Below are 12,008 nucleotides of genomic sequence, written 5' to 3'. Positions count from 1 at the left end.
TGGGCAGACACACGGGACCAGAGCTCCTGCAAGCTGACAAAGATGAGCCCTTCAACCAATGAGGGTCAGGGGGTGAAGTCTCTGGAAACTGAATGTAGATGAGAAACCTGCTTAGGCACAGATCATTCACTGAGGAAGACAAGGGAAGCCAGCACCTTGTACTTCTGCGGAAGGTCCTGACAGAGGGAAAGTGACCCATGGCTGAGAAGGACGATTGGCATGAGAAACCAGTTTGAATACAGCCTGTACCCTGCTAGATTAAGTTTTAGACTTTTAGATGTGCGTTTTCACTTGTATTTGCTTGTAACACTTGCTAACTTTATTCCTTTTACTTGGCATCACTAAACCTATGGCCTATTGTTAATAAATTTGGTTTATTTTACTATAAACCAACTCAGTGCAGTGTTTAAAGGAAATTTACCCCAGTTAAGTTAATAAGCTGTGATATGCCTTTGTCTCTTTACAAGAACAAACTTTATTTTTTCTCTGAACTGTCCAGGAGAGGACTGGACATTACAGAGCACATGGTTTTGTGAAAACTCAGGACTGGATGTGGGTTGGGGTCACCTTGCTGGTTGTAACCAAGGCTACTGGAAGCCAGAGTGGGGCCACAGGGCGGTAGACCAGCTGCTGAGCTCAGAGGGGCTGAACCAGCATTGTCTAGCATACAGACACTTCCGGGTGTGATCTGCATGCTTGTAGGCTGGTTATGAGTGACCCAGGCTGGGAACTACAGCAGCAAACCATTATAAGGCACCCAGGGTTTGAGGGCAAGAAGTGAAAACCCTTCACTAGTCTGGATTGCCCCCTGGCCCCTGTAAAGATGGTGAGTTTTCCAACTATATCCATGATTAAGTTTATCACTGCAAATTTAATTACTTTTTCTCTTCAGGTCTGCGACAACAAGGGGTGGGCCTGAATTTCTGGCCCAACTGTAGAACTGACAGTCATTTTCAAAAATCTTCCACTCCCAGACTACCTCTCTGCAAGTAAAAAGCTACATGTAAAGTTGCCATGTTCATGCTCTCAACAGCAATATATATATGTTTTACTCTTCAGTTAACTTCCTGGGCCCTGTTCGTCCCCCTTTCCTGGTAAGACCTGTAGGAGGGAACTTAAAAGAAGGAAATCTCAATGAAAGTCTCCCCAGTCATCCTTTTTGAGGCAGGATTTACTGCCTCTCTCTCCTCCCTGGCATGGACTAAGCTAAGAGGGCCAGCCTTAAATAACTGCTTTTTGGAGCAGCTAGTCCTGGACCCACAAGAGGAGATCCTAGAGCACAGGATCTGGTCCACTGGTGAATATAGTGGTAATAGTGACCACAATATAATTAACTTTAACATCCCTGTGGTGGGGGAAACACCACAGCAGCCCAACACTGCAGCATTTAATTTCAGAAAGGGGGACTACACAAAAAATGAGGAAGTTAGTTAAACAGAAATCAAAAGGTGCAGTGCCAAAAGTGAAATCCCTGCAACTTTTTAAAGACACCATAATAGAGGCTCAACTTAAATGTATAACCCAAATTAAAAAACATAGTAAGAGAACCAAAAAGTGCCACCGTGGCTAAACAACAAAGTAAAAGAAGCAGTGAGAGACAAACGGCCATCCCTTAAAAAGTGAAAGTTAAATCCTAGTGAGGAAAATAGAAAGGAGCATAAACTTTAGCAAGTGAAGTGTAAAAATATAATTAGGAAGGCCAAAAAAGAAAGAGAAGAACACCTGGCCAAAGACTCAAAAAGTAAAAGCAAATTTTTTTTAAAGTACACCAGAAGCAGGAAGCCTGCTAAACAACCAGTAGGGCCACTGGACAATCAAGATGCTAAAGGAGCACTCAGGGACAATAAGGCCATTGTGGATAAACTAAATTAATTATTTGCATTGGTCTTCACAGCTGAGGATGTGAAGGAGATTCCCAAACCTGAGCCATTCTTTTTAGGTGACTAACCTGAGGAACTGTCCCAGATTGAGGTGTCATTAAAGGACGTTTTGGAACAAATTGATAAACTAAACAGTAATAAGACACCAAGACAGATGGTATTCACCCAAGAGTTCTGAAGGAACTCAAATGTGAAATTGCAGAACTACTAACCTTAGTTTGTAAACTATCATTTAAATAATTTTCTGTACCAGATGACTAGAGGATAGCTAATGTGATGACAATTTTAAAAAGGGGCTCCAGAGGTGATCCAGCAATTACAGGCCGATAAGCCTGACTTCAGTACAGGGCAAATTGGTTGAAACTATAGTAAAGAACAAAATTGTCAGACACATAGATGAACATAATTTGTTGGGGAAGAGTCAACATGGTTTTTGTAAAGGGAAATCATGCCTCACCAATCTACTAGAATTCTTTAACAAGCATGTGGACAAGGGGGATCTAGTGGATATAGCCCTGGTCTACACTAGGACTTTAGGTCGAATTTAGCAGCGTTAAATCGATTTAAACCTGCACCCGTCCACACAATGAAGCCCTTTATTTCGACTTAAAGGGCTCTTAAAATCGATTTCCTTACTCCACCCCTGACAAGTGGATTAGCGCTTAAATCGACGTTGCCGGCTCGAATTTGGGGTACTGTGGACACAATTCGATGGTATTGGCCTCCGGGAGCTATCCCAGAGTGCTCCATTCTGACCGCTCTGGACAGCGCTCTCAACTCAGATGCACTGGCCAGGTAGACAGGAAAAGAACCGCGAACTTTTGAATCTCATTTCCTGTTTGGCCAGCGTGGCAAGCTGCAGGTGACCATGCAGAGCTCATCAGCACAGGTGACCATGATGGAGTCCCAGAATCGCAAAAGAGCTCCAGCATGGACCGAACGGGAGGTACGGGATCTGATCGCTGTTTGGGGAGAGGAATCCGTGCTATCAGAACTCCGTTCCAGTTTTCGAAATGCCAAAACCTTTCTGAAAATCTCCCAGGGCATGAAGGACAGAGGCCATAACAGGGACCCGAAGCAGTGCCGCGTGAAACTGAAGGAGCTGAGGCAAGCCTACCAGAAAACCAGAGAGGCGAACAGCCGCTCTGGGTCAGAGCCCCAAACATGCCGCTTCTATGATGAGCTGCATGCCATTTTAGGGGGTTCAGCCACCACTACCCCAGCCGTGTTGTTTGACTCCTTCAATGGAGATGGAGGCAATACGGAAGTAGGTTTTGGGGACGAAGAAGATGATGAGGAGGAGGAGGTTGTAGATAGCTCACAGCAAGCAAGTGGAGAAACCGGTTTTCCTGACAGCCAGGAACTGTTTCTCACCCTAGACCTGGAGCCAGTACCCCCCGAACCCACCCAAGGCTGCCTCCTGGACCCAGCAGGCAGAGAAGGGACCTCTGGTGAGTGTACCTTTTAAAATGCTATACATGGTTTAAAAGCAAGCATGTGAAAGGATTACTTTGCCCTGGCATTTGCGGTTCTCCTAGATGTAGTCCTAAAGCCTTTGCAAAAGGTTTCTGGGGAGGGCAGCCTTATTTCGTCCTTCATGGTAGGACACTTTACCACTCCAGGCCAGTAACACGTACTCGGGAATCACTGTAGAACAAAGCATTGCAGTGTATGTTTGCTGGCATTCAACCAAAATCCATTCTTTATCTCTCTGTGTTATCCTCAGGAGAGTGAGATATAATTCATGGTCACCTGGTTGAAATAGAGTGCTTTTCTTCAGGGGACACTCAGAGGAGCCCATTCCTGCTGGGCTGTTTGCCTGTGGCTAAACAGAAATGTTCCCCGCTGTTAGCCGCAGGGAGGGGGGAAGGTTGAGGGGGTAGTCACGCGGTGGGAGAAGGCAAAATGCGACCTTGTAACGAAAGCACATGTGCTATGTATGTAATGTTAACAGCAAGGTTTACCCTGAAAGAGTGTAGCGACTGTTTTATAAAATGTGTCTTTTTAAATACCGCTGTCCCTTTTTTTTTCTCCACCAGCTGCATGTGTTTCAATGATCACAGGATCTTCTCCTTCCCAGAGGCTAGTGAAGCTTAGAAAGAAAAAAAAACGCACTCACGATGAAATGTTCTCCGAGCTCATGCTGTCCTCCCACACTGACAGAGCACAGACGAATGCGTGGAGGCAAATAATGTCAGAGTGCAGGAAAGCACAAAATGACCGGGAGGAGAGGTGGAGGGCTGAAGAGAGTAAGTGGCGGGCTGAAGAGAGTAAGTGGCGGGCTGAAGACAGGGCTGAAGCTCAAATGTGGCGGCAGCGTGATGAGAGGAGGCAGGATTCAATGCTGAGGCTGCTGCAGGACCAAACCAGTATGCTCCAGTGTATGGTTGAGCTGCAGCAAAGGCAGCTGGAGCACAGACTAACACTGCTGCCCCTCTGTAACCAACCGCCCTCCTCCCCAAGTTCCATAGTCTCCACACCCAGACGCCCAAGAATGCGGTGGGGGGGCCTCCGGCCAACCAGCCACTCCACCACAGAGGATTGCCCAAAAAAAAGAAGGCTGTCATTCAATAAATTTTAAAGTTGTAAACTTTTAAAGTGCTGTGCTTAAAGTGCTGTGTGGCATTTTCCTTCCCTCCTCCACCACCCCTCCTGGGCTACCTTGGTAGTCATCCCCCTATTTGTGTGATGAATGAATAAAGAATGCATGAATGTGAAGCAACAATGACTTTATTGCCTCTGCAAGCGGTGATTGAAGGGAGGAGGGGCGGGTGGTTAGCTTACAGGGAAGTAGAGTGAACCAAGGGGCGGGGGGTTTCATCAAGGAGAAACAAAGAGAACTTTCACACCGTAGCCTGGCCAGTCATGAAACTGGTTTTCAAAGCTTCTCTGATGCGTACCGCGCCCTCCTGTGCTCTTCTAACCGCCCTGGTGTCTGGCTGCGCGTAACCAGCAGCCAGGCGATTTGCCTCAACCTCCCACCCCGCCATAAACGTCTCCCCCTTACTCTCACAGATATTGTGGAGCACACAGCAAGCAGTAATAACAGTGGGAATATTGGTTTCGCTGAGGTCTAAGCGAGTCAGTAAACTGCGCCAGCGCGCCTTTAAACGTCCAAATGCACATTCTACCACCATTCTGCACTTGCTCAGCCTGTAGTTGAACAGCTCCTGACTACTGTCCAGGCTGCCTGTGTACGGACTCATGAGCCATGGCATTAAGGGGTAGGCTGGGTCCCCAAGGATACATATAGGCATTTCAACATCCCCAACAGTTATTTTCTGGTCTGGGAATAAAGTCCCTTCCTGCAGCTTTTGAAACAGACCAGAGTTCCTGAAGATGCGAGCATCATGCACCTTTCCCGGCCATCCCACGTTGATGTTGGTGAAACGTCCCTTGTGATCCACCAGAGCTTGCAGCACTATCGAAAAGTACCCCTTGCGGTTTATGTACTCGGCGGCTTGGTGCTCCGGTGCCAAGATAGGGATATGGGTTCCGTCTATAGCCCCACCACAGTTAGGGAATCCCATTGCAGCAAAGCCATCCACTATGACCTGCACATTTCCCAGGGTCACTACCCTTGATATCAGCAGATCTTTGATTGCGTGGGCTACTTGCATCACAGCAGCCCCCACAGTAGATTTGCCCACTCCAAATTGATTCCCAACTGACCGGTAGCTGTCTGGCGTTGCAAGCTTCCACAGGGCTATCGCCACTCGCTTCTCAACTGTGTGGGCTGCTCTCATCTTGGTATTCATGCGCTTCAGGGCAGGGGAAAGCAAGTCACAAAGTTCCATGAAAGTGCCCCTACGCATGCGAAAGTTTCGCAGCCACTGGGAATCGTCCCAGACCTGCAACACTATGCGGTCCCACCAGTCTGTGCTTGTTTCCCAAGCCCAGAATCAGCGTTCCACAGCATGAACCTGCCCCATTAGCACCATGATGCATGCATTGTCAGGGCCCATGCTTTCAGAGAAATCTGTGTCCATGTCCTGATCACTCACGGGACCGCGCTGACGTCGCCTCCTCGCCCGGTATCGCGTTGCCATGTTCTGCTGCTGCATATACTGCTGGATAATGCGTGTGGTGGTTAATGTGCTCCTAATTGCCAAAGTGAGCTGAGCGGCCTCCATGCTTGCCTTGGTATGGCGTCCGCACAGAAAAAAGGCGCGGAACGATTGTCTGCCGTTGCTCTGACGGAGGGAGGGGCGACTGACGACACGGCTTACAGGGTTGGCTTCAGGGAGCTAAAATCAACAAAGGGTGTGCCTGTACATCAAGGAGTATTTCAGGCAGGACTGCACGGAGGGTTCCAATAAGAAATGGTGCACCTAAGTTATCGTTGTTATTGGAACAAGGAGGTTAGCCTGGCCTCTGATTGATACATGGCTAGATTTACCTCGCTGCACCTTCTCTGTGAGTGACTGCAGTGTGATCTAGACAGGGGAGGAGGCAAATGAGTACAAAACAAATCTGGTCTATTTCTTGTTCTGACCCACTCCATCTATCTTTTACATCTTTGGCTGGCAGCAGACGGTGCAGAAGGACTGCATGCCATCCACATCTCATGGCTGCTCGGCAGAAGATGGTACAGTACGACTGCTAGCCATCTTCATCTCTTGCCTGCCTGGCATAAGATGGTACAATACGACTGCTAGCAATCCCCATCTCTTGCCTGCCTGGCAGAAGATGGTACAGTACGACTGCTAGCAGTCCGTATCGCCTGCCCGCTCACCATAAGACGGTTCAATAGGACTGACTGCAGGACTAAAGAGAATGACCTGGTCAAGTCACTCCAAATTTAGTCCCTGTGCCCATGTCTGCCCAGGCGCTCCTGATTGACCTCACAGAGGCGACCAGGAGCACCTCAGACATGACGATGACGGCTACCAGTCGTTCTGTACCTTCTGCTGCCACAAGGCAAGGGGTTGCTGCTACTGTGTAGCAATGCCGTACCGCGTCTGCCAGCACCCAGGAGACATAGGGTGACGGTTACCTGAGCGGGCTCCATGCTTGCCATGGTATGGCGTCTGCACAGGTAACTCAGGAAAAAAGGCGCAAAATGATTGTCTGCCCTTGCTTTCACGGAGGGAGGGAGGGAACAGGGGCCTGACGACACGTACCCAGAACCACCCGCGACAATGTTTTAGCCCCATCAGAGTGCTCCATTGTGACTGCTCTGGACAGCACTCTCAGATGCCCGATTGTTTGCCATTGCTCTGACGCTGGGAGGGGCGCTTACAGGGTTGGCTTCAGGGAGCTAAAATCAACAAAGGGGGTGGCTTTACATCAAGGAGTATTTCAGGCAGGACTTCACGGAGGGTTCCAATAAGAAATGGTGCACCTAAGTTATTGTCCTTATTGGAACAAGAAGGTTAGCCTGGCCTCTGATTGATACATGGCTAGATTTACCTCGCTGCACCTTCTCTGTAAGTGACTGCAGTGTGATCTAGAAGAATGAGTCCCCTAGACAGGGGAGGGGGGGAAGCAAATGAGTACAAAACAAATCTGGTCTATTTCTTGTTTTGATCCACTCCATCTATCTTTTACATCTTTGGCTGGCAGCAGACGGTGCAGAAGGACTGCATGCCATCCACATCTCATGGCTGCTCGGCAGAAGATGGTACAGTACGACTGCTAGCAGTCCGTATCGCCTGCCCGCTCACCATAAGACGGTTCAATAGGACTGACTGCAGGACTAAAGAGAATGACCTGGTCAAGTCACTCCAAATTTAGTCCCTGTGCCCATGTCTGCCCAGGCGCTCCTGATTGACCTCACAGAGGCGACCAGGAGCACCTCAGACATGACGATGACGGCTACCAGTCGTTCTGTACCGTCTGCTGCCACAAGGCAAGGGGTTGCTGCTACTGTGTAGCAATGCCGTACCGCGTCTGCCAGCACCCAGGAGACATAGGGTGACGGTTACCTGAGCGGGCTCCATGCTTGCCATGGTATGGCGTCTGCACAGGTAACTCAGGAAAAAAGGCGCGAAATGATTGTCTGCCCTTGCTTTCACGGGGGGAGGGAGGGAACGGGGGGCTGACGATATGTACCCAGAACCACCCGCGACAATGTTTTAGCCCCATCAGGCATTGGGATCTCAACCCAGAATTCCAATGGGCAGCGGAGACTGCGGGAACTGTGGGATAGCTACCCACAGTGCAACGCTCCGGAAGTCGACGCTTGCCTCGGTACTGTGGAAGCACTCCGCCGAGTTAATGCACTTAATGCACTTAGAGCATTTTCTGTGGGGACACACACACTCGAATATATAAAACCGATTTCTAAAAAACTGACTTCTATAAATTCGACCTAATTTCGTAGTGTAGACATACCCTTAGTGTACTTAGCTTTTCAGCAAGCCTTTGACAAGGATCCTCACCAAAGGCTTTTAAACAAAGTAAGCTGTCATGGGATAAAAGGGAAGGTCCTTACATGGATTGGTAACTGATTAAAAGATAGGAAACAAAGGGTAGAGATAAATGGTCAGTTTTCAGAATGGAGAGAGGTAAATACTGGTGTCCCCAGGGGTCTGTACTAGCACTAGTCCTATTCAACATATTCATAAATGATCTGGAAAAAAAGGGTAAACAGTGAGGTGGCAAAATTTGCAGATGATACAAAAGTACTCAAGATAGTTAAGTCCCAAGCAGACCATGAAGAGCTACAAAAGGATCTCACAAAACTGGGTAACTTGGCAACAAAATGGCAGATGAAATTCAATGTTGATAAATGTAAAGTAATGCACTGCACATTGGAAAACATAATTCCAACCATACATATAAAATGATGGGGTCTAAATTAGCTGTTACCACTCAAGAAAGAGATCTTGGAGTCATTGTGGATAGTTCTCTGAAAACATACTTGAATACTACATGCAGATGTGGTTGCCCCATCTCAAACAAGATAGATTGGAACTGGAAAAGGTTCAGAAAAAGGGCAACAAAAATTATTAGGGGTATGGAATGGCTGTGGTATGAGGAGATATTAATAAGACTGGGACTTTTCAGCTTAGAAAAGAGACAAATAAGGAGGAATATGATAGAGGTCTATAAAATCATGACGGATGTGGAGAAAGTAAATTAGGAAGTGTTATTTACTCCTTCTCATAACACAAGAACTGGGGTCACCAAATGAAATTAATAGGCAGCAGGTTTAAAACAAACAAACTGAAGTATTTTTTCACACAATGCACAGTCAACCTGTGGAACTCCTTGCCAAAGGATGTTATGAAGGCCAAAACTATAACAGGGTTCAAAAAATAACTAGATAAGTTCATGGAGGTTTGGTCCATCAATGACTATTAGCCAGGATGGGCAGGGATGGTATTCCTGGCCTCTGTTTGCCAAAAACTGGGAATGGGCAACAGGGGATGGATCACTTGATGATTACCTGCTCTGTTCATTCCCTCTGGGGCACCTGGCATTGGCCACCATTGGAAGACAGAATACTGGGCTAGATGGACCTTTGGTCTGACCCAATATGGCCGTTCTTATGTTGTCGGATAGAAGTTGCATGTGATGGGATCATATGTGGGGGAGAAATGCCCGACAGGCAAGATGGGCAGTTCTCAATTCCAGGATGTTGCTGTACATCCTGGCCTCTTTTGGTGTCCGGAGGCCTTGGCCTGTGTGATCATCCAGGTGAACACCCCAACCAGTAAGGGAGGCATCTGTGGTGAGATTAGTGTGAAGTAGTGGGAGGTGCAAATTGGGTACCAACCAGGACCTTGGGTAGGTTGGTTCAGCACATGAGGGACTCAAGGATGATCCAGGGGAGTAGGATGGGCTTGTCTAAGCAGTCTGTTTGTGGTTTGAAGATCAATTTGAGCCATAGTTGGAGGCAGCACATGAGGCATTACAGAGGTGTCACCATGTGGCCAAAGAGGGAAAGACATCAGCAGATGCAGGTGCATGGTCTGTGGCGTAAAGCTGTAATGAGAGAAGAGAATGTGATACACTGTGAGGAAAGCACAGGCTGCAAGAGAATCCATGTGCATCCCAATAAAGGTGATCCATAGGGTAGGTACAAGGACTGATTTCTTCTCATTGATAGAAATGCCCAGATCAGAGAGGAGATCGAAAAGGGTCTGGATAGCTGAGAGGAGGTGTTTGCATGATGTCAAAATGAGGAGCCAGTCATCCAGGTAGGGAAACACGGAGTGGCCAATGCATCGCATGTGATCTGTGAAGACTTTTGTGGATGGCGGTGGCAATACCAAAGGACACAGAACTGATCGTGAAAGTGACCAACCGTAAAATGGAGAAATTTCCAGTGAGCCATGCCAATGTCAACGTGGAAATATTCACCTTTCATACTGAGAGCCATGAACCAAGCTCCCTTGGAAAGTGAGGGAATAAGGATAAGGGAGTGACCATCCGGAACTTCAATTTTTGTATGAAGCTGCTGAGTAAACTGGTGGTCCAGAATGGGGCGGCGGCCACCTCCCTTTTTTTGAATAAGGAAATATGGAGAATAAAAGGCACAATCCTGGTAATGCAGGGGGACTTGCTCTGTGGCACCCTTCTGGAGAAGGGAGTCTGCTTCCTCTTAGCTAGGATGATAGGACGGATCTCCATGGCCAACCTGGGGTGAGCAACAATGGGAGAATGAGAGAAGTTCTACAGAGTATTCCTGGTGAATGATGTCCAGCACCTAGTAGTCTGTGGTGATCTGGCACCAATTGTGGGAGAATAGGACAAGACAAGTCCCAAAATATGACCTGGAGCACCATGGAAGGGATAGACTGTTTGCTATTCTCAGTGGAGGAGTCAAAATTGCTGCTTAGCTTGACACTGCAGCAGGGTCGATGGAGTGGAGGTGGTAGCAGCAGAGTATCAGGACCACCAAGTACACTGATGACGTCGGGACAGCTCCTGTTGTCTTTGAATAGGAGTATAGGGAGTCGGGGCAGGGGCAAAAGGATGACTTCTGCTGCCTCCAGGTCAGAGCCAGGGTGCAAATGCCAAACGACCGCAGAGTGGCATGAGAATCCTTGAGTGAATGGAGGGATTCATCCATTTTGTCACTGAAAAGTTTTTGGTTATCAAAGGGAAGGTCTTCAAGAGCAATCTGGACCTCCTTAGGGAACCCAGATGATTGGAGCCAGGAGTCTCACTGGAGTATAAAGCCGATCACCAGTGAGCATGATTCAGAGTCAGCCACATCTACTGCTGCCTGGAGGCTCACCTTGGTGAACAGTTTGCCTCCAGCAGCGTCTGAAAAACTTGTCGCTTGTCTGGCAGTAGAAGAGCCTGAAACTCCAAGAGCTTAGAGCAGGTGAGAAAGTCGTATTTTGGCAACAGAACCTGGTAGCTGTCAATACAGAACTGGATTCCCACAGAAAAGTAGAGTTTTCTACCCAAAAGGTCCAACTGTTTTTGCTGCCCTGTCTGGAAGAATGGACTTGAGGTGGTGTTGGCGAGAGTGTTTGGGCACCGAATGGATGGTGGGTGCGTGAAAAGGAAGACTGTGCCCTTAGATGGGACAAAGTATCGACTCTCTGTGCACTTAGAAGTAGGGGCACAGGAGGCTGGTGTATGCCAGACTGACTGCGCTGGTTGCAGGATGGCCTTATGGATGGGGAGAGCAGTCTGGGAGGATCCTGGCACATGCAGAATATCCAGGAGCTGGTTTTGTGGATCCTGGACCTCTTCCACCATGAGGCTGAAGTCCGTGGCCACTCGCTGAAGCAGATCATGGTATTATTTGGTTGTCAGGAAGGGAGAGGAAGGGTGGAGTCAGTGCCTCGTCCAGGACAATGAGGCTCCGGTAGGGACTGATGGTATGAAGTGCACTAACAGAGCAGGGCATGGTGCAGGCAGGGGATGGTTGGTAAGATGCCACTGGCAGAACCCCATAGTCCAAGTAAGGCCAATAGAGCCAAGCATATGAGTCGCCAGGCATCGGCAGACCCTGGGAATATCTGAACCACTGCTTGGTGGCAGGATTGTATGTCGGTGGATAAGGTGGTTGGCACTTGGGATCCAGGCTGTGAGATTGGGCAAGTGAAAAGGAGGAATCCAGGTCTGCGAAGCACTCGGACTTAGAGGGTGGTCCAGGATGGGTGGAGCTAATAGTGCAAGGTGGGAAGAAGAAGTGCGCTGCTCAGAGTGGAGCAGGGGAAA

The 12,008-nt window shown here is 48.3% G+C and overlaps 1 protein-coding gene across 1 annotated transcript; it reads left to right on the top strand.

The window, feature by feature from the left end:
* The first annotated feature begins 2,443 nt into the window (after positions 1-2,443).
* On the top strand, positions 2,444-4,478 carry LOC125629957 (uncharacterized). Its single transcript, XM_048835321.2, has 2 exons — positions 2,444-3,331; positions 3,920-4,478. The coding sequence occupies exons 1-2, from the start codon at positions 2,749-2,751 to the stop codon at positions 4,459-4,461; spliced, it is 1,125 nt and encodes a 374-aa protein (XP_048691278.2). The 5' UTR covers positions 2,444-2,748; the 3' UTR covers positions 4,462-4,478.
* The last annotated feature ends 7,530 nt before the right edge of the window (positions 4,479-12,008 follow it).

This window comes from Caretta caretta, chromosome 1 (assembly GCF_965140235.1).
Source record: "Caretta caretta isolate rCarCar2 chromosome 1, rCarCar1.hap1, whole genome shotgun sequence".
Classification (NCBI taxonomy): Eukaryota; Metazoa; Chordata; order Testudines; family Cheloniidae; genus Caretta; species Caretta caretta.
The sequence above is the reverse complement of the archived record's forward strand: the minus strand, read 5'-3'. Positions and strand labels throughout refer to the sequence as shown.

Bases quoted from the DNA above. Each gene is read 5' to 3' on its own strand.
- LOC125629957 (XM_048835321.2), top strand. From the start codon at position 2,749: ATGCAGAGCTCATCAGCACAGGTGACCATGATGGAGTCCCAGAATCGC. The intron at 3,332-3,919 runs GTGAGTGTACCT...TTTCTCCACCAG, and splicing joins AGGCAGAGAAGGGACCTCTG to CTGCATGTGTTTCAATGATC.